The sequence below is a fragment of the Candida oxycetoniae genome (assembly GCF_023343755.2).
Source record: "Candida oxycetoniae strain CBS 10844 chromosome Unknown scaffold32, whole genome shotgun sequence".
NCBI lineage: Eukaryota > Fungi > Ascomycota > Pichiomycetes > Serinales > Debaryomycetaceae > Lodderomyces > Lodderomyces oxycetoniae.
Genome location: NW_026055467.1, coordinates 27,673 through 53,847, shown reverse-complemented (window position 1 = coordinate 53,847; position 26,175 = coordinate 27,673). Strand labels below are relative to the sequence as shown.

General features: G+C 38.7%; 11 protein-coding genes across 11 annotated transcripts; 8 read left to right on the top strand and 3 right to left on the bottom strand. All coding sequences in view use genetic code 12, as the record gives it.

Annotated features, from left to right (window-relative positions):
• Positions 1-120: 120 nt before the first annotated feature.
• On the top strand, positions 121-2,424 carry KGF56_003674 (uncharacterized protein; the record flags this gene model as incomplete). The annotated part of the gene is made up of 1 exon (XM_049325031.1): positions 121-2,424. The coding sequence occupies one exon, from the start codon at positions 121-123 to the stop codon at positions 2,422-2,424; it is 2,304 nt and encodes a 767-aa protein (XP_049179264.1).
• An 886-nt stretch (positions 2,425-3,310) lies between these two features.
• Positions 3,311-5,404, top strand: KGF56_003673 (anaphase promoting complex subunit 5; the record flags this gene model as incomplete). The annotated part of the gene is made up of 2 exons (XM_049325029.1): positions 3,311-3,322; positions 3,467-5,404. 2 exons carry the CDS (start codon positions 3,311-3,313, stop codon positions 5,402-5,404), a joined length of 1,950 nt encoding a protein of 649 aa, XP_049179263.1.
• A 133-nt stretch (positions 5,405-5,537) lies between these two features.
• Positions 5,538-6,080, bottom strand: KGF56_003672 (CDP-diacylglycerol--inositol 3-phosphatidyltransferase; the record flags this gene model as incomplete). Its single annotated transcript, XM_049325028.1, has 1 exon — positions 5,538-6,080. One exon carries the CDS (start codon positions 6,078-6,080, stop codon positions 5,538-5,540), a length of 543 nt encoding a protein of 180 aa, XP_049179262.1.
• Positions 6,081-7,011: 931 nt separating this feature from the next.
• Positions 7,012-8,625, top strand: EDC3 (Edc3p; the record flags this gene model as incomplete). Its single annotated transcript, XM_049325027.1, has 1 exon — positions 7,012-8,625. One exon carries the CDS (start codon positions 7,012-7,014, stop codon positions 8,623-8,625), a length of 1,614 nt encoding a protein of 537 aa, XP_049179261.1.
• A 219-nt stretch (positions 8,626-8,844) lies between these two features.
• KGF56_003670 (nucleocytoplasmic transporter) lies at positions 8,845-12,393 on the top strand (the record flags this gene model as incomplete). The annotated part of the gene is made up of 1 exon (XM_049325026.1): positions 8,845-12,393. One exon carries the CDS (start codon positions 8,845-8,847, stop codon positions 12,391-12,393), a length of 3,549 nt encoding a protein of 1,182 aa, XP_049179260.1.
• Positions 12,394-12,888: 495 nt separating this feature from the next.
• Positions 12,889-13,890, top strand: KGF56_003669 (Mrp/NBP35 family ATP-binding protein; the record flags this gene model as incomplete). The annotated part of the gene is made up of 1 exon (XM_049325025.1): positions 12,889-13,890. The coding sequence occupies one exon, from the start codon at positions 12,889-12,891 to the stop codon at positions 13,888-13,890; it is 1,002 nt and encodes a 333-aa protein (XP_049179259.1).
• An 81-nt stretch (positions 13,891-13,971) lies between these two features.
• Positions 13,972-15,523, top strand: KGF56_003668 (uncharacterized protein; the record flags this gene model as incomplete). The annotated part of the gene is made up of 2 exons (XM_049325024.1): positions 13,972-13,987; positions 14,127-15,523. 2 exons carry the CDS (start codon positions 13,972-13,974, stop codon positions 15,521-15,523), a joined length of 1,413 nt encoding a protein of 470 aa, XP_049179258.1.
• Positions 15,524-15,669: 146 nt separating this feature from the next.
• VAC8 (protein anchor) lies at positions 15,670-17,364 on the bottom strand (the record flags this gene model as incomplete). The annotated part of the gene is made up of 1 exon (XM_049325023.1): positions 15,670-17,364. The coding sequence occupies one exon, from the start codon at positions 17,362-17,364 to the stop codon at positions 15,670-15,672; it is 1,695 nt and encodes a 564-aa protein (XP_049179257.1).
• Positions 17,365-19,772: 2,408 nt separating this feature from the next.
• Positions 19,773-23,219, top strand: VID21 (Vid21p; the record flags this gene model as incomplete). The annotated part of the gene is made up of 1 exon (XM_049325022.1): positions 19,773-23,219. The coding sequence occupies one exon, from the start codon at positions 19,773-19,775 to the stop codon at positions 23,217-23,219; it is 3,447 nt and encodes a 1,148-aa protein (XP_049179256.1).
• Positions 23,220-23,548: 329 nt separating this feature from the next.
• On the top strand, positions 23,549-24,436 carry ADE1 (phosphoribosylaminoimidazolesuccinocarboxamide synthase; the record flags this gene model as incomplete). Its single annotated transcript, XM_049325021.1, has 1 exon — positions 23,549-24,436. One exon carries the CDS (start codon positions 23,549-23,551, stop codon positions 24,434-24,436), a length of 888 nt encoding a protein of 295 aa, XP_049179255.1.
• Positions 24,437-24,508: 72 nt separating this feature from the next.
• Positions 24,509-25,945, bottom strand: KIN3 (serine/threonine protein kinase; the record flags this gene model as incomplete). Its single annotated transcript, XM_049325020.1, has 1 exon — positions 24,509-25,945. One exon carries the CDS (start codon positions 25,943-25,945, stop codon positions 24,509-24,511), a length of 1,437 nt encoding a protein of 478 aa, XP_049179254.1.
• Between the last annotated feature and the right edge of the window lie 230 nt (positions 25,946-26,175).

Sequence of the window (26,175 nt, the reverse complement as noted above, 5' to 3'; positions counted from 1 at the left end):
TGAAAGATGCGATGAGATGAGATGCGATGAGGTTTCTTAAATTTTTCAAAATCATCACTAATACCTAAAGTAGCACCACCACCAACAACAGCAACAAAAAGCGCTAGTATTTTACCGAGAATGTCGATAAACCTTGTACTAGAGGAGATCAAAGGGTCACCTACGTCTTCAATTATACCGACACTTTCACTCCTTTGCAATGATAAGTCCCTTCTTTCGCAGATCTCCAAATCCAATTTACAACATTTGACATCACGTACATTACAACTCTGTCGTTCTAGCGATATTTACAGTAAATGGTGTGGAATAAACTGTGTATACATTCTTTGTCAAAACTATACCATATTGGCTAGCGAAGGAACTAATTTTCTTACTCAATTGATCACCATTTTGGAAAGCTATAATAGTACGATAAACGTATTAATCTTGAGTAGTGCTGTTGATGCTGTCAATATGTTGATGCGCATGATCAGAGGCAAGCCTACATTAACGCGTGAGATCTTAACTCCCAAATTGAGTACTATTATTGGGTTATATTTGAAGAATATTCAATATGACGCCACGTTGTGCATCAAGTCACTTTATGAGATAATAAAGTTTCATCCAAACACATTCAGACCTTTTGCTAACAAGTTTAGCTTAAAGTTGTATGGTTTATTGCGAGAAGAAGGATTTGCCGAATATTCTCACAAGTTGAAAGTTGCAATTTACAGAGCATTGGCCATATTACCAGTGATTGAAAAAAACGACCCCGATGTGAAATGGGGCAATGATGTAAAAAGTATAGTTGGAGAGATAACCGGTATATTAGGCGTTTATCAGGAGTTCCTTAACTTCAAAGATGATGCTAGCTTGGACATGTTATTGAAGAAGTTGCCTAGTACAGCAAGAGGAGAAAGAGGACAAAATTTATTCAATGATTTAGAAATTGATGTGAATGAACCGGGTGGGTTCTTGCAATTGAGTAATCGTGTTGGGATATTGTTAGCCTTGCTAAAGCATTATATCACGGATGGAGGAGTTCCCGGTGTAAGAATCCCCATTGGGATGATCCTTGTGCTCATTGAAGTTGTGTTTTCAATCAACACGAGGTTTTTGTCATTCAAGAGCGATGTTCGCGACGAGGAAGTTCGCAAATTGGTTAGCTTGACGTTGGTAAAAAATCATTTGAGCACATTGGACTTGTTGAGATCGTTATTAAAGTTTAAAGGCGACTTGATACCTCATTTGTACCACATTTGGACAATCTTGGAATTCCTTGTGCCGGTCAAGAATAACAACAATAGTAGTAGTAAAAAAGTTAGTTCATCAGATGTGTTTAAATATGAACTGCTCTATGTTGAGCAATTGAAATGTGTTGGTGACTATTTGAATTTGGTGGGTACTGTTTCTGATAGTTCAGTGTTGTTGCCATTTATTGATGTTGCTTTAGCCTTGACCGAAGTTAGAAAAGAGACATTACTAGGAGAACAACAAGCAGCTGATAAGAAGAAGAATGGAAAGACAAAGAAGAAAAAGAATACATCTGCCGTTGCCTTATCGGATATCTTATCTCATGAACATTTATTTCAAAGCGTTAATTCCGAAATCACATTATCTGTAGTGAGGTCCTTTCTAAACCAGGTAATTCAGAGGATTGAATTACCACCACAACAACATTACAGGACAATGAAGTTCATTATCAAGGAAAGTATAGTGCAGAAAAATGCCAATTTGGAGAGTATTGTACCGAAATCATTGAGAGATTTGTTGGTTAATGCCGTGTTGAACCCGGGTTACGATAAGAGTAACATTTTGCCTATTGTATCTTCAATCTTGGAAGATGATCAGTTGATCTCAGTGTTTAACAATCCGAGATTCCCTGCGTTGCCCAAATATTACTCTATAGAGTCTACTGATGAAGGAAAGAAGAATGTCAAGGAGGAGGATGAGAAGGAGGAGGAGGAGGAGGAGGAAGAATGTGGAAAGACGGAAAAGATGGAGGTTGCTGAAGGGAAGAAATTTGGCAGTGCAAAGGAGACTGCCATATATAAGTTGCTAAAGGAGCAACAGCTTGAGCAACATGAGCAACATGAGCAACATGTTGAGCAAAGCATGCATGAGGAGAAGCAATTGAAAGATGATTCTGAAGAAAATATATATGCATTTACCAGTTCCAAAAGACCCTTTGAAAGCGATGGCGGTGATGGTGATAACGGCGGTGACGGCGGTGTAGTTTTTGGCAAAAAGACGAAAATAGAGATAGACTCTGGAAATGCTCTGGTTGTTGAACGAATTGAGGAAAAGGTTTTTGCAAGTGGTGATACAAGAGCAGAAAATAGTATACTGATAATCACTTCTAACCAAGACGATGAGTGCTCAGACTTTGAGATGCCAGCTATTAACGTTGAAGAAGATACAGAGGAGGAAGATGAGGAAGATTAGGCGATTTGTAGATAATAGAGTATCGAGCAACACTATCGAGCAACACTATCGAGCGAAGCGAGATAGTGTTGTAACAAGCTACTGAGTATTGCTCCACTATCGAGCGACGCTATCGAGCGAAGCGAGATAGTGGTGCATACTAGCTGTCAATGACACTATCTCGCTCTGCTCGATAGTGTTGTAACAAGCTACTGAGTGTTGCTCCACTATCGAGTAAAGTGAGATAGTCTATAGAGAGGATAGATGGAAAGAGTAGATATAGACTATCTCGCTTTACTCGATAATAGAACAAGGCTCAGACAGTTAAAGCAGTCGCATTTAACTCGTATAGAGTGTAGATGGAGGGAGTAAATATAGACTATCGAGCAAAGCGAGAGAGTAGATGGAGAGAGTAGATGGAGATAGTCTATGGAGATGGTCTATGGAGAGAGTCTATGGAGATAGTCTATGGAGATGGTCTATGGAGAGAGTCTATGGAGATAGTCTATGGAGATGGTCTATGGAGAGAGTCTATGGAGATAGTCTATGGAGATGGTCTATGGAGAGAGTCTATGGAGATAGTCTATGGACAGAGTAGAACCGCGTGGAAACATATCTGGTCAAGTTGGTGAACCTCGATGGCACTTGTTCCGCGCAACCACCTTTTTCTTCAAAGTCATTGGTACGCATTTTACAAAAACATTTTACAACACATTTTACAACACATTTTATTATAGACATTTTTGGCAACACTTTTGGCAACACTTTTGGCAACACTTTGGCAACACTTTTTTTTATCACCAAATGTGCTGATGTTGATAACTTGTTTGGTTAATCTACAGCTTTAGTTATCACATACAATTTTTTCTATAGAAATTCTGTTGGACAAATAATTTGCTTCAATTAGATGACCAATGAGGTAAGTTTTTATCTCTTTAGGGACTTGTCACCACTTCAGCTAGTCTTGCTTACGGCGATCAAACTATATGCGACTACATCTATAGCAACTACATCGTCAGCAACCACATCTATAGCACCCTCAACGTTACTTCACTTGTGCAAGCTAATTGAGAGAGAACCAGAGATCAACAATGAAAGCAAGCTAAAAACGTGCAATGATCTATCGAGTCTTGTCAACACCCTAGGCGAGTCGACATTTACTGTTCAATTAGTTGTTGAAACTTGGAAAATCAATAATGTCGAAGATTTGCATTCTATGATCAATGGGTGTAGGAGTTTGGTCGTTAACTCGCAAACCCACATTCTCAAAGACGACCAGCCTACAAAAGTTTGTAAGCAATTCTCTAGCAAATCCTTGTTTGGCACATTTATCACACAAGTATGTACCTTTTTCGACATGCTCGAGTTTGACGAAAGTTTGTTGATTTTTCAGTCACTTTTGGAGTTTCGCAAATCTACAAAGGGCCAAATCGAGAAATCAAGACAGCGTGTTGTTATTGTTGATGATGGTGATGGTGATGGTGATGGTGAGGATGACGACCCAATGGAGACGGATAAAAACGACTTGTTCAACGCTTTGGAAAACCAACTTTCCAAAATCGGTATAAGTCAAAGAGATAAACATACCATCTCTCGATCAAAACGAGATTTAGAGAGTTTGATCAGTAATCAGATTGCAGTTTTGGAAAATTATGGTACACCAACACCTCTATATTTGAAAAGAATCATCAAGATGATGACTGCGTCCAGTACTATTGGCTCTATAAAAGCACTGGATTTTAATCAACTACCCTCTTGTTATTATTTGAATTATTTGGAATGTTTATCCGAGTTGAACTACAACGGAGCAGTAGATGCATTACATCAATATTTTGATTACATGGTAAGTAACAACTCCAAATATTTTTATCATTTTGCATTGATTTCAAAAGCTTCACTACATCAATTCTTTGGCGAGGATCACAAAGCAATTGATTCCATTGTTGAAGCAATTAGTGTAGCTAGGGAAAATAAAGATAATGCAACTTTGACTTATATCCTCAGTTGGTTTTACAATTTCATGCACAATAAACCTCATTTGTGGAAAGAGCAAACTTTGTTCAACAAGAGCAATGAGGATCAATTGTTGGACTTTTTAATCAAGAAAAGTGCTTCGGTCAATATACTGCTCTTGGCAATAAATCTTGGTTTTGAAACGTTACAAATAATGCATAGTGGTCTGAGTATCGGTGAGTTTATGGCGAGCTTGACCCGCACCTTGTTTACTGCGGTCAATGACATAAAGCCTACATTTGTTCGATGCGCAGAAATGGCGGCTTCTATCTGGAATACAGTTGGTGTGACCCCACTTTGTCGGGTTTATGATGATCTAGCATTGCAGTATAGTGCCAAATCTTCCGACTATATAAGTATCAAGTCTCGTCGAATATACCTTGATTTCATGCGAGGCTATGAGCGTGAAAAATATGTAGAAGAGATGGATAAACTTGCACTGGGAATCAGCGATCATTCATTGTATAATTCGATACACATCCGGTCACTTATGATGCATATTAAGCAATATTTGATTCAAGGTAGGACAAGAATGGGATACGAACTAATGAATATGCTCCTTAATAGTGACATTAGGGATTTAGAGTTGAGAAATGAATTATCTTTATTGGAAATAGAAGTCTTGATTAAGAATGAAAATTATCATGCAGCATTGGAAAAAGCATTAGCAATAACTTATGTGGATGATTATATGCTACTACGATTGAATATTTTGAAATGCCGAATATTCAACTTATCGGGAAACCCGTATCGGTCCTTGTCTCTGATTGTCCAGAGTATTGAACTGTGCAAGAGGTTCGGATTTGGCGCCTTATTGATTGAAGCGTCTTTGATTTTCTTTGAGATATTGAATCAGCTAGGGCATAAAAAGGATGTAATTAGATTAATCGGTGAGATTATGCCTCATATTGAGAGTTATGGAAACAAGGAATTGAGAGAGGCTGCTTTTTACCAGCTTGAGATAGCTAAAGCTGATGAAGACTGTTAGAGCTAATAGACGTTATAATCTTTCCCCTTTTTTCTTCTTCTTCTTTCTTTCTTTCTTTCTCCCCCCTCTCTTAGTTTCCTTCTACTTTGTTATTTAATTGCCAAGTCATACATATAAACATGTATCTTCTAATCTAATCAACTCTTTTATTACGTTCGTCAACATCTAATTTTGCCAAAATAATCAGGGCACTTTTCATTTGGATGACATTTGCAATTTGTTTAAAAACCCAAATAGGTGCACTAACAACCGCCATAACCCCGCCGAGCCAATAAAACCCATAGTAATGTAAATAAATAGCTACATAAAACAACTCGTTAACTGCACATACGGAGAAAAGGACTTTTCTATTTGTATAATACAAGGAAAGCAACTTTGACTGAGAAGCTTCAACGTTCTTATGCGACGTTGAGCCAGCAGATAACATGGCGTACATGTGGATATAATGAGATGCCAAGTCCAAACTCACTAGTAATTGCCAAACCACTGTGAATTTGGGATATAACACGGCTAAATAGACAATCAAACTTGATGTGGCACAACGATCGGTCACCATATCCAAAACCGCACCGAACCTCGTGCCCTGATTGAATTTTCTTGCAGCATACCCATCAAATGCATCCAAAATGCTCGATATACCGTAGAATACCACTGTTGTTAGCGGATACCTCAGCATACAAAGAAAAGATATTATTGCTGTGAAAATGCGCATATAGCCGATCAAATTGGGAATATATAGAAATATGGTTCTCAAGCCAACCTTTTCGGTGGCTAAAGTGTCCAAACGTTGTACCGATGGAGACACCATTATAAAAAATTCCCTTTTCCTTTGTCCCTGTTCCTTGAACTTGTAGCCAACCTTTGTTCAATTGAAAAACTCTATCGGATTTTACAAACTCGGTTTAAATTGGAAAACTGTGAAAAAAAAAAAAAAAAAAAAAAAAGGTTTGATGTAAGACTAATGCCAACTAAAAAAAAAAATTGGAAAGCAAGTAGCAGTACAATACGAACCGTGGGGGAAATGTGGGCTTTCTTCTAAAGGATAGCCGTCCACAGAGTAGACGTTCGAGAGAAAACAAAGTAAAGTTCAAACCAAGAAAAAGCCCTGATCTTTCAAATAGCTTAAGAATCCACTTTATCCGCGAACTTGTTTGCTGAGTATGAAGAAAAAAAAGAAGAGCGCCATATGGAAATGAAAAATGAAAAAAAAAAATAAAATAAAATAAAAATTAAGATTAATTTGGCATTGAAATTTTTCATTTCGAAAGAAACCATAGGAGAGAGGTCAGTAGACCCTGGATATCGAGATAGTTAAAGAAGCAGTTGGTGTGTATTTTTTAGATTTTTTCCCATTTTTAGCATTTGTTGAGCTATTTCCGCTTTCTTGTGTAGGGGAGATTCTGCTCGATAGTGTTGATTTCGCTCACTCGATAGTGTTAATCGCTCTGGTCAATAGTGTTATTAGTCGCTCACTCGATAGTGTTAATCGCTCTGGTCGATAGTGTTAATCGCTCACTCGATAGTGTTAATCGCTCTGCTCGATAGAGTTATTGTCTGTGCTCCACTATCTCGCTCTGCTCGATAGTGTGTGTCGCGTTAGTTTTTCAATGACTGAATTCCTATACTCCAAGGTCAATTTGACCTTGAACGATGGTTCATCGTCGGTGGGGGTTATAACTTTTGTCGATAGTATTCAAATCACTTTAAGAGACGCTGTTAATACCAAGGACCCGTTGCTTTCGCTCCCTTCAATTACCATCCCCAATTCAAGTGTCGCTGATATCAAAATGATACAGCTTCCACCTAGTTTGAAAAAAAAACAAAAACCCAAGAACTTTCTGGATTTTGTTGTTGACGATGCTATATTATTTGCTTCCAAGCCGTCTCGTTCCAGTACCCCAAAACCGAAATCATCAGGAAGCAGCAAATCCACCGGTCGAAGCGATATTGAGCCCAACTCCGATTTGGACGTTGTGGGGGATATAAAGAATGAAGAAGAATTTGATTTTCAAGCGAATTTGGCAATGTTTGACAAGAAATCGATATTTGATAATTTCAGGAAAAACGACCATACTCAGTTGAATGATACTTTGGTAGGGCAGAACAAGATTGAAAATATAAGTAAATTTAAGGAAAAAGAAAAAGAAAAAGAAAAGGTAAAAATGAAATACAATAACAATGAAATGGTTTTGGATTCTATGCCAAAGGATAAGTGGGACTCGATTGGAACTTCACTTGGCAAGCAAAGAACAGATACCCCAAACTCGGACTCTGCAAGAGTTGGAGGTGTTGGAGGAGGAGGACCAGGCAACAATGCCATTCGCCAGCTTAGTCAAGAGAAGATCAAAATTAGAAATTATGGTCTTGTCAATTCTATTGACTTGAAACCTGTACAAACGGCGTCTCCGGTCCAATTGTTGGAAATCGAGAAATTAGCAGAAGATGTATTTGGAGTTAGCTCAACAATGATGACTGAAACTTGTGCTGCAAACTTGAGCAAACTTATATTGGATAGTTGTTTAGGTGGGTCTGTAAGATTGAGTAACAAGAGTAATCACAATCTACCACCATTGGTTCTTTTGTTGATTGGAAGCGGTAGGTGTGGAAGTAGAGCATTTGCAATTGGTCGCTACTTAAGTAACCACGGTGTTAGAGTATTGGCCTTTGTCACTTCCTTTGACGAATCAGATTTTCAGTTGAACCAGCAATGGAGATCTTTTGAATCCATTGGAGGGAAAGTGATCACTTCCGATTTTGAAGAGTTGGTGGACATTGTTGAAAATCAGCTTAGTACCCCGCTTGAATTGATCATAGACGCACTACAAGGATACGATGATCATTTGGAGGATATTTTTTACAAGCCTGAAGACCAACGGGTTTTAAAAAGACTTATAAGCTGGTGTAATGCACCTGCAAACCTGCGAAAAGTAATGTCCTTAGATATCCCTTCGGGAATCGATGGAGGATCGGGAATCCTTCCTGATGGAAATACAAAGGTGGATTGTCGATGGTGTATCTCTATGGGTTTACCATTGACCGGTATACTATTGGCCTACAAAAATGATGTTTTAACTTACGACAAGGATGATCAAGAAATCACCCACTACTTAATTGACGTTGGTATCCCCAACAAAGTCTACCAAATGAAACCAAACCTTCGCAAGTTCGATAGGTTCTGGTTTTCTGCCGAGTCTTGTATAAAGTTGAATGTAGCCGTATAGAAGAAGAAGAAGAAGAAGAAGAAGAAGATCTGTATAATGTCACGTGACCTCTTCAATTGCCAAAAAAAAAAAAAATCAAAAAAAAAAACCCAAAAGAAGAAAGACCCAAAGGAAAGACCTAGTTAGAACCTTTTTGTTGTTGGAGTAAGTCAGGTATACTCATTGAAGAAGGGTTGAACGGGGGATTTGCTGTGGGAGTCATTTAATTTTTTGAGTGAAATGAGTTCACTGGGTAAAAATGAATACCTACAGAATGTAGACTCGAAATCAGAAGAGTTTAATTTGTTTGGTAATTCTTTCGATGCAAGAAAAAAGAGTGGTGGAACAGCTGCTGGCAAGAACTTTCCTAGTTCTAGTTACAATCAAGGAGTTAGCAGTTTCTCGTCGAGCTCAAATATGGATTCCAAGGGTGGAATAAGTCTGCGTTTTTCGTGGTTTGGTAGAACAAGTTGGAAACCAAGTACAAAGAATAGCAATCGATTGAATCCGTGGGATAATGCTGCTGGTGCTGGTGCTGGTGCTGGTGATGCGGATGGTAACCAATTTCACCTGTCAAAACTACATACTTTGTCTCCGCCTTCCACGCATTTGGTCATTGACGAGTCCAAGTCGAAAAATACAAATTTTTTCAACACAATAGAGGAAAAAGCAGTCCATGTAGAGCCCCTTCTTGAAACGAAACCAAAAAAGTTACCATCACGTTCAAGACTTGGCCAATTGTTTAGCCTTTTCCAAAAGACAGATAAGAGCGAAGACAAGAAGAACAAGAGAAGATTTCCTGCTACAACAGTGACGCCTAGATCGCTATCGAACCCGTCTTACAAATCGGTTGATACTAGAAGGATAGGTGGTATAAGGAGATTGGTTTTAAAAACGAAACCTGTAAAGTACCACCTCATTGATGTAAATAAAGTACTTAGTGCAAGGCAGCATAAAGTTGTGATGGGTGCAATTTCAGCTGAAAAATTGTTAAAGAATGACAATTTGAGCGATGAAGAAATTGAGGAAGTTGAAGAAAAAGAAGAAGAGCCTGTTAGAAAGAGATTTTCAAAACAAACATTTGACATTACTAATAGAAAAGAGGAAAGGGTGGAGACGAGGGAGGAGGAAAAGGTACCCAATCTAAGAGAGGAAAAACAGAACCGAAACTTTAGACAGAAAGTTCAGCAATCACCACCACCACCACAACAACAACAACAACAACAACAACAACAATATAATGGATACTGGACGTTCCCTTCAATTGATGAAATTTCAGCAATGGACGAAGATTGTCTTCGAAATTTGGAAAACTTCATTATTGGTAGAGTTGGATATGGACAAATTGCATATGATTACCCTGTGGATCTAACCAAGGTAAAGCATGATGCAGATCTTCGTGGTGTACTGTTTGCAAAACAATTATTTGCTAACGTTATACAAATAGAACGGCAAACAATTTTAGCTTACAAAAATGAAGTGCATAAGCCAAGTTTAGGTATGGAGTTGAATGTCCCCGCAACAATCACATTAGAAGGTGTTGTCAACAAGAAAGCAAACCTCAATGAGCAAATCAACTTCCTTAAGAGCCAAATTGGAATGGAATATATATCTTACAATCCAACTACAGAAACCTGGGTTTTTCGAGTAAAACATTTTAGTGTTTGGGGGCTAATAGACGAAGATGCTCAAAACTTCAAAGAACTAACACTGTTGAAGAGAAAACAAGACGCCAAGGAGATGAAGGCGGCTCTCGAGTATTCCAGGGTTTATGAGGGCCAAGATCTTGATCAAGAATCGAAAAAACAGAAATTAAATGAACACACAAAGATAGTACCTGGTGGTTGGAACTTTCCAAATCCTCAAAAAGATAGTATTTTGCTACTTAAACAATCTCTTGTTAGTGATGAAATAGAACGAGAATTGAGTAGGTATAATGATACCGTGGATATCATGGATGAAGTTGACGGAAATCTCATTGATTCAGAAGAAGAAGGAGAAGAAGAAGGAGAAAAGGGTGAAAGTATAGGTGAAATGAAAGTGAATGTTTATGAACCTTTTATTGAAGATGAATCTGTTTTTGAAAAAATACGAAACAATATGAATGTTTCAACAGCAAGTAATTGGTTATTACAATTGGAGTTGGCGAATCAATTCAATTCAGCTTTGGCACCTCTTTTTGAGACGGAAAAGACTCCAGAAAAGTTGACTTTATCCAAGGTTGATGACTTGATATTTTCGGAATTTAACAAATCAAAAGAATGTGCTACTAGTAAGGATAGTACATTTCTTGGGCCAATATCTGAGGTTCCTGATAAAGAGGAAATTGATGAAAATAATCCCTTTGTTTTTAGCAAAGTTTTGTCAAAATGTTCTTTTACATCAAGGAAGAGCAATCTGATACCCAAACTACACCAAAACAGTAAGTTGTTATTTAGAGATTTTTGTGATTCAAATGAAAGTGATGCCGAAATTGAATTGGCTACAATATTATTTGAATACAATGAAAAAAGATCTTTTGAAGAGATAGATTATAAATTTGAAAAATGGCTTAGGCTGTATAATGAAGAGAGCGTTAATGAGCTCCTTGATAAGAACAGATTGGACTACTTGGAGTGCGCTTTTATTTGTTTGTGTGCAAACGATGTCTTGAGAGCAATTGAATACGCATTGAAGTCAGGAAGTGAACATTTGGCGGTCATTTTATCCTTGGCCCGTGAAGGTGACAGTTTAATAAAAAAAAGTGCACAGGAACAGTTAAAGAAATGGGAGCTTGGTGGTCATAAAATAGTACCTGCTCTGATTATGAAAATATACCAATTAATAGCTGGACCATCGAGTGACTTGTGGAAGACTTTACCATGGAATATAGCACTTTGTTCTGCAATGGCATTTGATGGCACTGATACTGGTACTGGTACTAAATCGTTAAAGTATTTGATAGAACGTTTTGAACCTGTGCTACCTGAGAAGAACCTGGTTTCAGATGTGTTTAAAATTTTTATCACTGGTTTTGATTTGGTGAAATTGACAACTTCTCATTTAAGTAAAAAATTGCAATGGATCTTTTGCTTAGTTTTGGCTGATTTTGAGTATGACGAAGTTTCTAAGAAATTTGGTCAACAATTAGAAGCAGCCGGATATTGGATTGAGGCATTGATTGCTTATTCCAGTATAAAGGATGATGATCTTGCCAAGGATCTTATTAGAGGGTTGGTGATTAAAAAAGTTGGCGAGGTTGGAGTATTGGATGCTGTGGACGAAAAGTATTTGGTTGAAATGTTGAAGGTGCCGCAGTCTATGATATATGAAGCAATGGCAATAGAACGGAGTCAAAGGGGTGACTATTGGGGTGAAGTAGAGGCACTTTTGAAAAACTGCAATTGGGAAGAAGTCCACAAGACAATAGTCACTGAATTGGGTCCCAATACAGTTATATCTTGTTCAAGTACAGAGATTGAACGATTGAAAGAGGTGATATTGCAGTTTCCGCAAAACGGAATGCCTGTACTGGAATGGAATAAAGGTGCTGGTATTTATGAGAATTATTTCCAACTTTGTAAAGAAAACCAGGGCGATATTGAAGTGCTTGAATTTTTGATTGATCATTTGCCACTTGCAAGTGTGCAATCTACAAAGGAGAAACCAGCCATGAACTTGATATCCAAATTTGTTGGGGACTTGGCTTTGGAGAATATAAAGATCTCAAATGTGCGGAAAAAGAAAATATTGGAATTTCCAATGGACGAAACTACAAAGAACTACTTCAAGGCAAGAATCTCCAAATAGGCCGCACATGTACATGCACCCATTATCGAGTAGAGCGAGATAGTGGATCACACTGACTAATGATACTATCGAACAACACCGACTTGCTTTTTCACCAGAAAGTTGTTTGAAAACTGTCTTTTTAGGTGGTTGTTTGAAAGCTGTCTTTTTAGGTGGTTGTTTGAAAGCTGTCTTTTTAGGTAGTTGAACTTTTTTTTTTGTTTTGGGTGAAACCTGCTTCTATTTCTTGCCAAGTTCTTTCTGGTAATGGTAGAATATCATGAATGAGAATAGATCAATTGTCTAAGTATCAATACATACTATCTTTATTGAAAGTATGGACTATCTTTTAGAGTAAGTATAGACTTCTACAAGTATTAACTGTCTTTGAGAAGAGGAACAAAAAAAAAAAAAAAAGAAAGTAGTATAACCATTTAATTTAATGATTATTAATCCTTAAAACTCTACAAACACGATATACTTTTGCTTTTGCTTCCCCCCTCTGTGTTCTGTAGGATGTCACCCAGTCAGAAGGTTACTCAGTTTGAGCCGACGCTTGAAGCAAACGCGCCTCAGCATTGTCCTGGCCCTGAATCCGAGCTTGCGGGAAAGGAAGATGCTTGTAAAGGATGTGCAAATCAAGAAATATGCTCATCTCAACTTCCCAAAGGACCCGATCCTGACCTTCCACTAATATATAAGAGGTTGTCACATATACAGCATAAGATTCTTGTGCTTTCTGGGAAGGGGGGTGTAGGCAAATCCACGTTTACGTCGATGTTGGCATGGGCGATAGCTGCCGATGAGGATGTTGAAGTGGGAGCTATGGATTTAGATATATGTGGTCCTTCACTACCGCGAATGTTGGGTGCTGGAGAAGGCGAAAGCATACATCAATCAAACAGCGGGTGGAGTCCTGTTTACGTTGCTGACAATTTGGGACTAATGAGTATTTCCTTTATGTTACCCGATTCGGATCTGGCGATCATATGGCGTGGCGGTAAGAAGAATGGGTTAATAAAGCAGTTTTTGAAAGATGTTGACTGGGGCGACCAGTTAGACTACTTGGTGGTTGATACGCCTCCCGGAACAAGCGACGAACATTTATCTGTCACTTCGCTAATGAAGGAAGTTGGTATTGATGGGGCGCTAATAGTTACTACGCCACAAGAAGTGGCGCTATTGGATGTTAGAAAAGAGATTGATTTCTGTAAAAAGGCAAAGATAAAAATTCTAGGTTTGGTTGAAAACATGTCGGGCTTTGTTTGTCCCAATTGTCACGGCAAGAGTCAAATATTCAAGGCAACCACAGGCGGAGGTGAAAAATTGTGTCAGGAGTTGGGAATCACATATCTAGGATCAGTGCCGCTAGATCCTAGGATCGGTAAAGCGTGCGATGAAGGCATATCATTCTTTGATTTATACCCTGATTCGCCTGCAGCAACAGCTATACTTGACGTTGTTGATGCGCTACGGGACAAAGTAGAAGTTAGCATGAATGGATTGAAATTGAGCTAAACTATTTGCAACTCATCTCAACTCATCTCAACTCATCTCAACTCATTTCAACTCATCTCAACTCATCTCAACTCAAAGGAAATGAAAACTGGCCTTGGTGACTAGTTTTGATACCTATTCTGGTAATGTATGCGGCGCAGATCCGAAGAAGGAAATTTTGCGATGGCGCGCTAAATTTTCCACCTTCTTTCCTTTTATCCCCCCCCCATTATAACTCTAGGGAGTTGAGTTTAGAGACGGGATTTGGCACGATGAGATGTTGGATATAGAAGAGTTGATAAAGCAAGAACCTGCATTTAAACCATCTAGATTGAATTCACTATATTCCAACTTTTCCAGGAATAAGCAACTCAATCCAGAAGGTTACCAAGCAAATATTCAAGCTTGGAAATCATTATTTATTCGAATTATTACCACGGATGCATTTGGTGAGGGTAGCGTAGTCTCCGTTTCGTGTCAAAATCTTAAGGAGAAGTTAGCGTTGCCTATATATGGAGTGCCTCTAAATCTTGGTGGCATTTTACAAACTTTTGTAGATGACCATTTCCTAATTCCAGAATCACTATTTCTTAGTGCTAAAGAAAGCTATTTCAGTACCGTAAGCGGTCATTTTGGAATTGGTAAATTGTTTTCTGTGGCAAATTGGCTACAGTGGAGATCGTTGCATGGGTTCCGCGTGACAAGGAGTGATAAATTGGTGGTGAATGAGCGATATATCTATTGGGATGAGATGACCAAACTTGGTAATCAAATTGAGACGATTATTGAAGATAAAATTGTGGCAAAAGAGACTCACTTTGGTAACTTGTTTACGTCCAAAATGTTGATTGAAGCATTAAAGGAAGAGGAGCACCATAAACTGATTTCAAGTGTGGATTTCAAGTTATTGTTAACTTATTGGTCGCGAGATTTGAAATGTTGCTATACAAAAGACGTCAATGGAATAACCTACGTTAAATGGTCAACTGAGAGTGATATATCCGACCAAGACATGAGCATAATTAATGTCAAATCTACACTAATCAATCTCGAACATAAAGTAGGCGAATTGGAAAAAAGGGTTAAAAAGATAGATTACAAAACTGTTCTCAGCCAGCCTAAGGAGCTTCGCCAACTGAAATTAAAACAACTAATGCTATCAAAGAACCAATTAGTTAAGATGTTAAACAATTTAAATAGTCAAACAATGGAATTACTGACAATATTACAGAAACTCGACGAAGCAAGATTTAATATTGATTATGTCTCGACATTGAAAGAAAGCATGGCTACTTTAAGTAAATTAAATGCAAAGATTAACGTGAAAGATATTGATGAAATTAGATTAGAAGTAAACGAAGAGATTGCAAAGGTGGACGACCACTATAATGCTTTAGTTGCTGAAGATAAGGAAATCGAGGATGAGATTGCCGAGGAAGTGGATAAGGAATTAGCCCAATTGCAGAAGGAGAATGAAGAAAAGTTGAATACTTTGGATTCTGGAAAAGAAGCTGCTTTGAACCCTGATAATAGTGGGTCTGAGGAATTAATGAGAAAACTTGCAAATTTGAAAATAGACGACAAAAAAACTCCTCCCCTTCCTTCTCAAGCATCCAAAGCTGACTCGAAAATACAGCAGCCTTTGACAAATTGAATTACATTACCTGTTATAATTCTTTTTCTTTGTGGCTTTATTAATATACACCATATTTAACCCTCTAAATCCTTTCACATTAGCCCTTCTCTCTCTCTCTCTCTCTCTCTCTCTCTCTCTCTCTCTCTCTTGCCTCTACTTCACTCTTAACCCAAGATTTGTAAAATTTGTTGAGTCAAATTATACAATTCGACTTTTGGATCCTCGTATTGATCATCTCCCTCACCGTTACTCTCTTGGTTATCGGTTCCAGCTTGAGTCAATTGTTGTTGAGAGCTACTCATCTTTTTAATTCCTGTTAATATTAACTCATCCTCTGAAATCAATTGATTGAACTCGGAACTATTTGATTCTAGTAATTGTAAAATGGTCCACAAAGCGATATGTTCGAAAGTTGCACTTCCTGACTCCAAAAATCTAATCAAGAAACCATGAATTCCCTCATCTGGTGATGACCAGTTGCCTAAAATATATTGTTTGTGCTCAGGTGATACTCTTGAACACAAATTTGCCAATGCTGCTGCTGAGTTTCCACAAACCTCACCATTTTCGGAAAATGTCAAGGGAATAAGTACATCAATGATATGAGCTTCATATAGCTTGGGTTTCAAGTCATCTGCAAGGGCCAAAATAGCAAAACATGCTGAGATTTCCAGTTGCACTGAAAGTGGTACTTTCAAAACAAGATCTTTACATTTATCCACGGCACCCGCAGCTAATAAAGCAGTTCTATTTTTCTCGCTTGATGCTGCCAAATTACGCAATGTTGATACTGCGTGACACTGGATTTCCTCGGATTCTGTGTAGTCCAATAATCTAACTAATGGTTTCAAAAAGCCGGCTTCAATGATTAATGCCTCATTTAATGGATGGATTGAAATGTTCCTTATACAAGCAACAGCAGCAAGAATCAATGGTTGATGGGTACATGTAAGTAAATGGACCAAGTTTGGTAATCCTCCTGCTCTTACAATTTCAACTTGATAGCCAGAATCTGAAGCTAGGTTTCTCAAAGCTAAAGTTGCTTGACATTGAACTCTTGGAGACGGACTATCCATCAAACTAACCAATTGACTCACCAATTTTGGTTCTGTATTGGCCAATTTTTTCCTGTTGGATTCGTCAACAGCTATATTGGATAATGCTGTTGTACAGTAATACTGGACATCTGCGTCATCATTTGAAAGTAAGGATACTAGCACTGGCACGGCGCCGGCATTGACCAACTCCTGTCTGTTTTCGCCCAGATGTGTCATATTTAATAAAGCACCTGTAGCGTTTCTTTGCACCCTGATATCTTTCAGTTTTGCTAATTTAGTCAATGGAATCAATGCGCCACTCTTTGCAATCTTTGATTTGTTGTCATCTTGAGTAGCCAAATTAGTTATACAACCTACAGCATTACACTGAACTTCAATATTGGTGGACATCATTTGCCTAATCAACGGTTCTAGTCCGCCCATTTCAACAATCAAAATTTTATTTTCTGTGTTAACTGCCAAATTCCCCAATGCTCCACATGCAGCTCTTTGCACTTCAAAATCGCTTGATTGTAATAGAATCAAGATAGGCTCCAACACGTCTCTATTGACCTCTCTTACATCTTTCTCAGTGATTTCGGCAAACGCCAAAGCTGCGCTTCTTTGCAAATCGATATTTTCGGAATAAACCAAGGTGCTTAAAGCCCTCAAGGGTCCATTACTGAAAAAGTCGACATCAGACCTGTTTTCTAGGTATTGTAGCAACGCCGATATTGCCTCTCGTTCGTTTTCTGCTAGAAGCAACTGGTTGTGACTGCCATCGCCACCACGGCCAGACAAACAACTACAACAAGTGCCCATAACCTTTCAAAAAAAAGTGGAAACCTTGAAAACCCTTTCAAAAAAAAAAAAAACAACCCAAAGCCCAGTCTCCAATGTTTTAAAAAAAAAAAAAACCAAACAAAAAAACCCAAAAAACTCGTTAGGCTCTCTTGATACTTTGTTTCAAACTACAAAGCGTATGGATTTATAACTCCGCAATAACGACCAAATGGAAAAATAATAACCTTGATACCAAATTTGACCCCACAGCAAGTGCAAAGTCAGCTAAAAAAAGACTCAAGTGACGGACCAACAACAACAACAATACTTTTATATTTGTGACACCCCTTTCCCTTTCTTGTTCAATGGTTGTTACTCACTCTATTACTTTTCTTTTTCTGGTGATAATCTATTCTCTAGGTAACAATGTGTGTTTTATGTTTTTTTCCTTTGCTTTCACTTTGTAGTGTATTTTGGTGTATTTTTGGTTCTCTGATATGGAGCGACACTATCGCGACACTATCGAGCGAAGCGAGATAGTGGAGCAGCATTGACTAATGACACTACTGAGCGAAACTATTGAGCGAAGCGAGATAGTGGAGCAAGCACTCTATCGCGACACTATCGAGCAAAGCGAGATAGAGGAGCAGCACTGACCAATAATACTATCGAGAAGAGCGAGATAGTGGAACAGCACTGACCAATGACACTATCGAGCGAAGCGAGATAGAGGAGCAGCACTGACTAATGACACTACTGAGCGAAGCGAGATAGTGTTGTAACAAGCTACCGAGCGACACTATCGAGCGAAGCGAGATAGCTACTCTGGCAGCTAGTGTTGCTCTATCTCACTCTGCTTGATAGTGTCGATAGTGTCGATGGCAGCTAGTGTGCACCACTATTTCGCTCTGCTCGATAGTGTCACTCGATAGTGTCACTCGATAGTGTCGCTTAGATATCTAAAAGATGAAAAGTGGTTGGAGTATTCAGGAGTAGTGTATTTTTAATTCTCTGTTATGGAAGGGGAATGCGCGCGGCTCTACTATCGCGCATTGCTCGATGAAGCAATGGGGTGTGTGACATGACTGACACTTGCTAATCATGTGACCTACTAAACGAAGAACAAAAAATATGTCGATAGAAGCAGAGATTGAAAGAGGTAAGGGACACACTAGCTGCCACTGACACTATCGACACTATCGAGCGACACTATCGAGCGACACTATAGAGCGACACTATCGAGCGGCACTATCGAGCGAAGCGAGATAGTGTCACTAGTCAGTATGCTCGATAATGTCATTAGTCAGTATGCTCATGTCACTAGTCAGTATGCTCGATAATGTCATTAGTCAGTATGCTCATGTCACTAGTCAGTATGCTCGATAATGTCATTAGTCAGTATGCTCATGTCACTAGTCAGTATGCTCGATAATGTCATTAGTCAGTATGCTCATGTCACTAGTCAGTATGCTCGATAATGTCATTAGTCAGTATGCTCATGTCACTAGTCAGTATGCTCGATAATGTCGCTCGATAGTGGAACAACATTGACTAGTCTGTTACAACACTATCTCGCTCTGCTCGATAGTGTCATCAATCAGTGCTGCTCCACTATCTCGCTTTGCTCGATAGTTTCGCTCAGTAGTGTTACTGTTGGTGCAAATGTTTTTTTCTTTTTTGTTTCCATTTATACAAATTCGTTCAAAATTGGGTCAAATATGGAAAGCAGGGAAATAATAGTCTAACTTGTAGTTTATAGGTTCTTGTTGTAGCTTTTCAAATGCAGCATCTTGTGGGGCTGAAATATGTGAAACTCGATAGAAGGTAGAGATTGAAAGAGAGGCAAGAGGAATTTTGTCAAATTCTTTGCAGGTGTGATTAGTTAGATGAGAAGTGGTTTGTTTGATAATACTTTTTCATTTTAGTTGGGTCACTCAAACTAGCATTGGTGACAGGAGTAATATTCCACTATCGAGCAACACTATCGAGCAACACTATCGAGCAACACTATCGAGCGAAGCGAGATAGTGTTGTAACAAGCTACTGAGCGACACCATCGAGCGACACCATCGAGAAATCAAACCAGTGTGTAATACTATCTCGCTCTACTCAATAGTGTTGTAACAAGCTACTAAGCGATGCTCCACTATTGAGCAACACTATCTCGCTCTACTCAATAGTGTTGGTGGCTGCTAGTGTGCACCACTATCTCGCTTCGCTCGATAGTGGTGTTCAATAGTGGTGTTCGATAGTGGTGTTCGATAGTGATTGATACATCACATGACCTACACGTGCCCATCATGTGACCTACCAAACGAAGAATGAAAAACTTGATTTTATTGACAAGAGGCAGAGATTGAAAGCAAGACAAAGGGCCGTTTTGTCGAGTTCTTTGCAGGTGTGATTGGTGTGACTGGTTAAATATATGAAAGATGAAAAGTGGTTGGATGGATAGGATCCAGGAGCTTCTGCATATTACGGTTGACCCCTTTTTGCAAGACCTCAGTAAAAATGGGTTTGAGAATTATGTGAAAATAGAGGCATTGCTTAATGACCCAGACACGAGGGTTGAGAACGCGTTCAAGATAGCTATAATGCAGGCCTTGGAGCTGTCAATGTTTATACCGCCGCCGCTAAGACGCAAGAGAGGTCGAGAATTGGAGCAGGACCTGGAACCACAACATTTAGTTCATGGTGCAAAGCGAGCGAAAATGGGTTTAAAGAAACTGCTGCTGCTGCTGCAAAAGGCATTGAAAACTGAGGTTGACAAGGTAACGTCGTTGAAATCGCAAAAGGAGGTTTCTCAAATTGAGCTCGAGAAATTCCTCAATTCAGACTTGAAGCATCTAGAAGTCTTGTCTGTACCTGAACACTACCCAACAAAACCAAACACAGCTTCTTCTTTAACTGAGATTTACTACTTGACTCAAACACTACCATCGAACAAACTAATCCCGGGAAGTCACAAAGTTCTAATGACCGATGATTATGAGTTGGCGTTGCTAGAAGGGAAAGTGGCTGTCATATATTCAAGAATCGAGGAATTGAAAAGACAAGGAAAATGGTCCTCGAGACAACCACAAAAGTTCTATGATCCTTTTATATATGCAAACCAAGAAAAGAAGAAGATGATGGTAAAGAAAAACTGTACATGGGACAATATATTGAAGGAAGCGTTATGGATGGCGGAGGATTTCAAAGAGGGTACAAAATGGAAAAAGTATTCATGTGTAGTTATGGCTCAAGCAGTTCAAGAGTATTGGGCCTTGGGGAAAGAAAGCACATGTATAAAGAGAAAAATGCCAAAAATTACCGAAGCTGGGGAAGTTACAGCAACAGCTTCTATTGTTGAATCATCAACAGCACAAGAAAATGAAACCCCTCAACCTCACCCCAAAGGAATTGATCCTAAATTGTTATCGTTAAAAGAATCTTCTGTGTCGAAAAAACCTTCAAACATATTTTCGAATTTGCAAATGCCAGATTCAAAATTGGTCACTGTGACCATTAACGATCTTACAAAATATGCACAATCTATCTTCAAAACGTTGCCGACATACAAAGCTTTCAATTCTGATGAGCGTTACAAGCTTGATGCCAAAGAACCTCCTATAACAGCAGTGTCTAAATTACTACTACCGTATGATTCTGATCAAGAGTGGCATAAGGTAGTATTGAAGAAACCAACTTCTTCTTCTTCTTTTTCTTCTTCATCATCATCATCAACAACAACAACCTCCTTCTCATCTTATCTGGGTCAAAATAGTAACACCAAAAAATTACCCGAATATCAAAAAGGTGTATTTGGTGTACAAGCGCATCGAAGATTCCACATTTTGAAACCACCGAAACCGCCTTCAACCAGTAACATAGAGTTTAGATCACCAACCATTTGGGTTCCTGAGGATGACAAAAGACTTATCCATTTTATTGCAGAGTTTTGTTTCAATTGGGATTTGATAGCTGAGCATATGCTGGTGAAATCGTTTGCACCTACTTTACGAAAATACGAAGCAAACATGGAGAGAAGAACACCTTGGCAATGTTTTGAGAGATATATTCAATTAAATCAAAAATTCCAATTCTCAGATATGAAAGGTATATATTCATTTCATGCACAACAATGGCTCGAGCTGGCACATAGAATCCAACTGACTACAAAAAGAAGAGTTTCTCCCTTGGGTGTTGCCAACGATTCTATTCAAAGAGGACATAGAAAATTGAGGTGGGCTTCGATGTTTGATGGTATGAGGAAAGCTATGAAGAAAAGAGAAATTGCACTTGCCAAAGTGAATCATCGTAAAGCTACTAATGAATTTCAGGCAAGCCAACAACAAGTGGCCGCTACCAACGGTGATAAAAAGGTTAATATTAATAAGATTCCGACTCCTTCAGAGTTGGCTAAACTAAAGTACGAAAGAGATAAGGCAATACAGGAAGGAACTCGACAACGTATGATGGCAGCAATGGCGCAGCAACAACATCAACAACAACAACATCAACAACAACAACAGCATCAACAGCATCTGCAACAACAAAATCAACAGCATCTGCAACAACAACAACAACAACAACAACAACAACAGCAACAACAACAACAACACAACCACCACCACCAACAGCAACAGCAACAGCAACAACAACAACAACAACAACAACAACAACAACAACAAATGCCACGAGGAACACCTTACCAGCCGGTTTCGGCAACACAAGCCCAACAGCATCTGCAACAACAACAGTACTCACATCAACAACTACATCAACAGCATCAACAGCAACAGTATCCACTGCAACTACTTCACCAACAACACCAACAAGCGCAGATGCAACAACGGATGCAGAGGACACAAAACAACCTTCCGCAGCAGCAGCAACAACAACAACTACATCTGCATATGAAAACGCAAGATTATAGCGGTGTTTCGTCATCGGAAAATACGCGAATTTCCCCTTTGAGTGGCATGCAAGTGAAAGATGTTAACCATACGTCGATAAAAATTCCCACTACAAAAGATGGCAAGCCATTGACCACTGAACAGATTCAACAATTAATGCAAATGGAGAAACAAAGGAGAATTCTTCAACAACAACAACTTCAACAACAACATCAGCAACAACAACATCAGCAACAACAACATCAGCAACATCAGCAACAACAACAACAACATCATCATCAACAACATCAACAACATCAACAACATCAACTGCTGCTGCTGCAAAATCTTGATTATTTGCAACAATCGAATTTTCAAAGCCCGATTTATTCCCCACCACCACCACCACCACCACCACAACAACAACCACTGTCACAAGCAAACTCTCCACAATTCCATGGTGGACCACTTCGTCATGCACAGCAGCAAGTTAGGCCAAACATAAGCTCACCTAATATGTCTCAATTTCTGCCAAACAAATCCAACGCACAATCTCCAGCGCCTTATTTCCAACAACCAGTAAATCAAGGTCAGCTGCTGCAACTTGTCCAGCATGCTGCGCAAAGAAGCCCCAATCTACAGCAACAACAGCAGCAACAGCAACGTCCGAGAATGCAATTCCAGCCCTCTCAAATCTCTGCTGTTATTAATTCAATTCAAAACCAAAATCCCGGACTTTCAAAAGAACAAGTAACAAAAATGGCTGCTCAGTATCTTGCTAATCTCCAACAGCAGCAACAGCAGCAGGCCCGTAATAGACAAACAGCTAGTTTACAACAACAGCAGCAACAACAACAACAACAACATTTGCAAGTCCCAGCTGAAAGTTCCCCAGCTGCAGCTAACAACAGCCCTTCTCAGCTACTCCCACAACAGATCCTTGAAGCTGCTCATTTAAGCGTTAGTTCTAGTGTTAGTCCACAACTAAGTCAGAACCAAATGAATCACCAGAATTGATTAAAGATAGGATTCATACTCACTTTCAAAGTTTGTTAATCATTGAAGCCCAGTGGATAGCTATTGTATTAAAGTGAGTTTTCTTTGTAGTGGCCTGTGAATTGGAATTATTAGCTGAAGGTCTCTTTAAACTGATTTGAACCCTGAACCCTGAACCCTGAACACTAAAGTGTGTCTGTGTATGTGATTTGATTTGTATAGGCGATATTTCAATGGATGCAAAAAAAATGCTCACCAAAAAGAAAGAAAAAAAAAAAGCCTCTCAAAATTTTTCAATTTGGTTTGGAGATGAGGTCAAACTCTAGAGCATACAAAGTATTTTACAAAAGATGTCGTTGACACAGACTGACCTAGAAGGTGTTGTACCTCTTTTAGGTAGAGGTAAAGTCAGGGATATTTACGAGCTAGACAAGGATACCTTGCTTTTCGTTGCTACGGATCGTATTTCTGCATACGATGTGATTATGGCTAATGGTGTTCCCGATAAGGGAAAAATTCTCACCAAATTATCTGAATTTTGGTTTGATTTCTTGCCTGTTAGAAACCATCTTATAAAGAAAGATTTGTTTCAAGAGTACCCGCAATTGGAGAGGTTCCGGGACCAGTTAGAAGGACGTGCTTTGATTGTGAAAAAATTGAAATTGATTCCATTAGAAGTCATTGTTAGAGGGTATATCACCGGATCTGCATGGAAAGAGTACTCAAAAACCAAGACAGTTCATGGATTGCCCATTAATGAGGAGTTGGTTGAATCACAAGAGTTTAAGGAACCAATATTCACTCCATCTACCAAAGCTGAACAAGGTGACCATGATGAGAATATTTCACCTGCACAAGCTGCTGAGATTGTGGGAAAAGAGTTATGTGACAGAGTTGCCAAAATTGCAATTGATCTATATGTCAAGGCAAAAGAGTTTGCCAAGGGCAGAGGAATAATCATTGCTGATACAAAATTTGAATTTGGATTAGATGGAGATGGGCAAATTGTTTTAGTTGATGAAGTGTTGACTCCTGATTCGTCAAGATTTTGGAGTGCAAAGAACTACAAAGTTGGTCAAGGGCAAGAATCTTATGACAAACAGTTTTTAAGAGACTGGTTGACTCTGAACAAATTGAATGGGAAAGACGGAGTCGCTATGGATGAAGAGATTATGGAAAAGACTAGGCACAAGTATATAGAAGCTTATGAACAATTGACAGGAAACAAGTGGGAGTGAACCAAAAAAAGAAAAAGAAAAACAAAATAAAAAGGACAAGGGTATTTGATTTGATTTGTATTGTGTACTTTTTTAGTTGATACGATACTTGCGTATTTCTATATTTCTTTGACGTTCATATTCATCAGTGACTCTGAATTTATGATTGCTGAAAGGGAGATTATTAGGTATAGTTTCTTGTGCTAGATTCAAATTTTTATTACGAAGTATATTGTTGGTGTTGTTGGTGTTGTTATTGCTGTTGCTATTGCTGTTATTATTGCTGTCGTTGGTGCCGCTAGTAGTAGCTGTATGTATATCGTCTAGTTCTCTGGGTCCTCTTGGCCTTGACTTCAATCTTTCTTGAACTTTCTTTTCAACCTCTTTCTCCACCACTGTCCAGAATTCCTTTTGATATCCCAACCTGACTTCCTTAGCTTCCAAATCCAACGACTTTTTCTTTAGATTGAATTCCTCAATCAAGTTATTCTCCATCTGGGTTAAATTCAATTCTTTTTCCTTAAGTTTAGATTCATGTATTTGTAGAAACTGTTCTTTTTTCTTCAATTCTTCATTCTTATTGATGAGCTCGTATTTCAACTGGGATAAAGTTCGATTATATTCGGCCAACTCCATTTCTTTTCTTAAAAACTTGATGCTTAGTGAGTTTATAAGATCGTAACACGATGGACGAAGATTTGGATCAACTGTTATGCACTCTTTTATTATAGATCGTAATTGAAATGAGTAGGACTCTGATAAATTGGGAATTATTCCCCTTTTGATTTTTGACTGTAATTGCAAATGGGTCTTTGCCTGGAACGGCGGTTGCAAATTGCATAGCTCGTATAAGACACAACCCAAGGACCAAATGTCACATACCGGCAGGTAGGGCTCATCCATTAATACTTCGGGCGACATATAGTATGGCGTACCAACATAAGTTTTTGCAAAATCATTTTGGGTTGTCAACATCTTTGCAAGGCCAAAGTCACCCAATTTGAAAACGCCGTTTTCAACAAATATGTTATCTGGCTTGATATCTCGATGAATGATCACTGAATCTGAGTTGATCTTTGGTGAAACGTTGCGTAGTTTATTTGACAAGTTATCCTCTTGGTGAAACAAATTGACTTTTTCAGCGTCACAACCGTAATGACACCTATACAATGCCAACAACATCTGCACCAAGACCTGCCATATCAACTCCTCGGGTACATCCTCTTTGTTTGTTTTGTAGTCAGAGATATACTTGGCCAAATCACCTCCAGAACAATACTCCATATATATGTGTATACACTTTTGACTTATTATATGGTCATGCATATAGTACCTCACTATGTTCTTATTATTCAACTCTTTCAATATACGTAGCTCAGAGATAATTTGGTTTCTTTCATGACTATTCATCGACTTGTATTCAATCTCTTTTCGGACGGCAATAGAGTTATCAATCTTGCTTCGCACTTTACGTACTGTTCCAAAGGATCCTTTGCCTATTATCTCCAATGGTTCATATTCATTACTCATATCCTTCAGCTCTACTCTACGAATAACCCAGAAGAGGCGCCAATCTGGTTAAATTCGAATTGAAAATTGGCCCTCCCCCGGCTTTCGTTATACAATTTTTCACTATATGAAATGCAACAAATCAATCTTCCTAAAACAGCCAAATCAAAAACAAAAACAAAAAAAAAAAAAAAAAACAAAGAGGAAAACGATAAAGGGTGTTGAAAGGTGGACCGAACTCCGAGTTCATG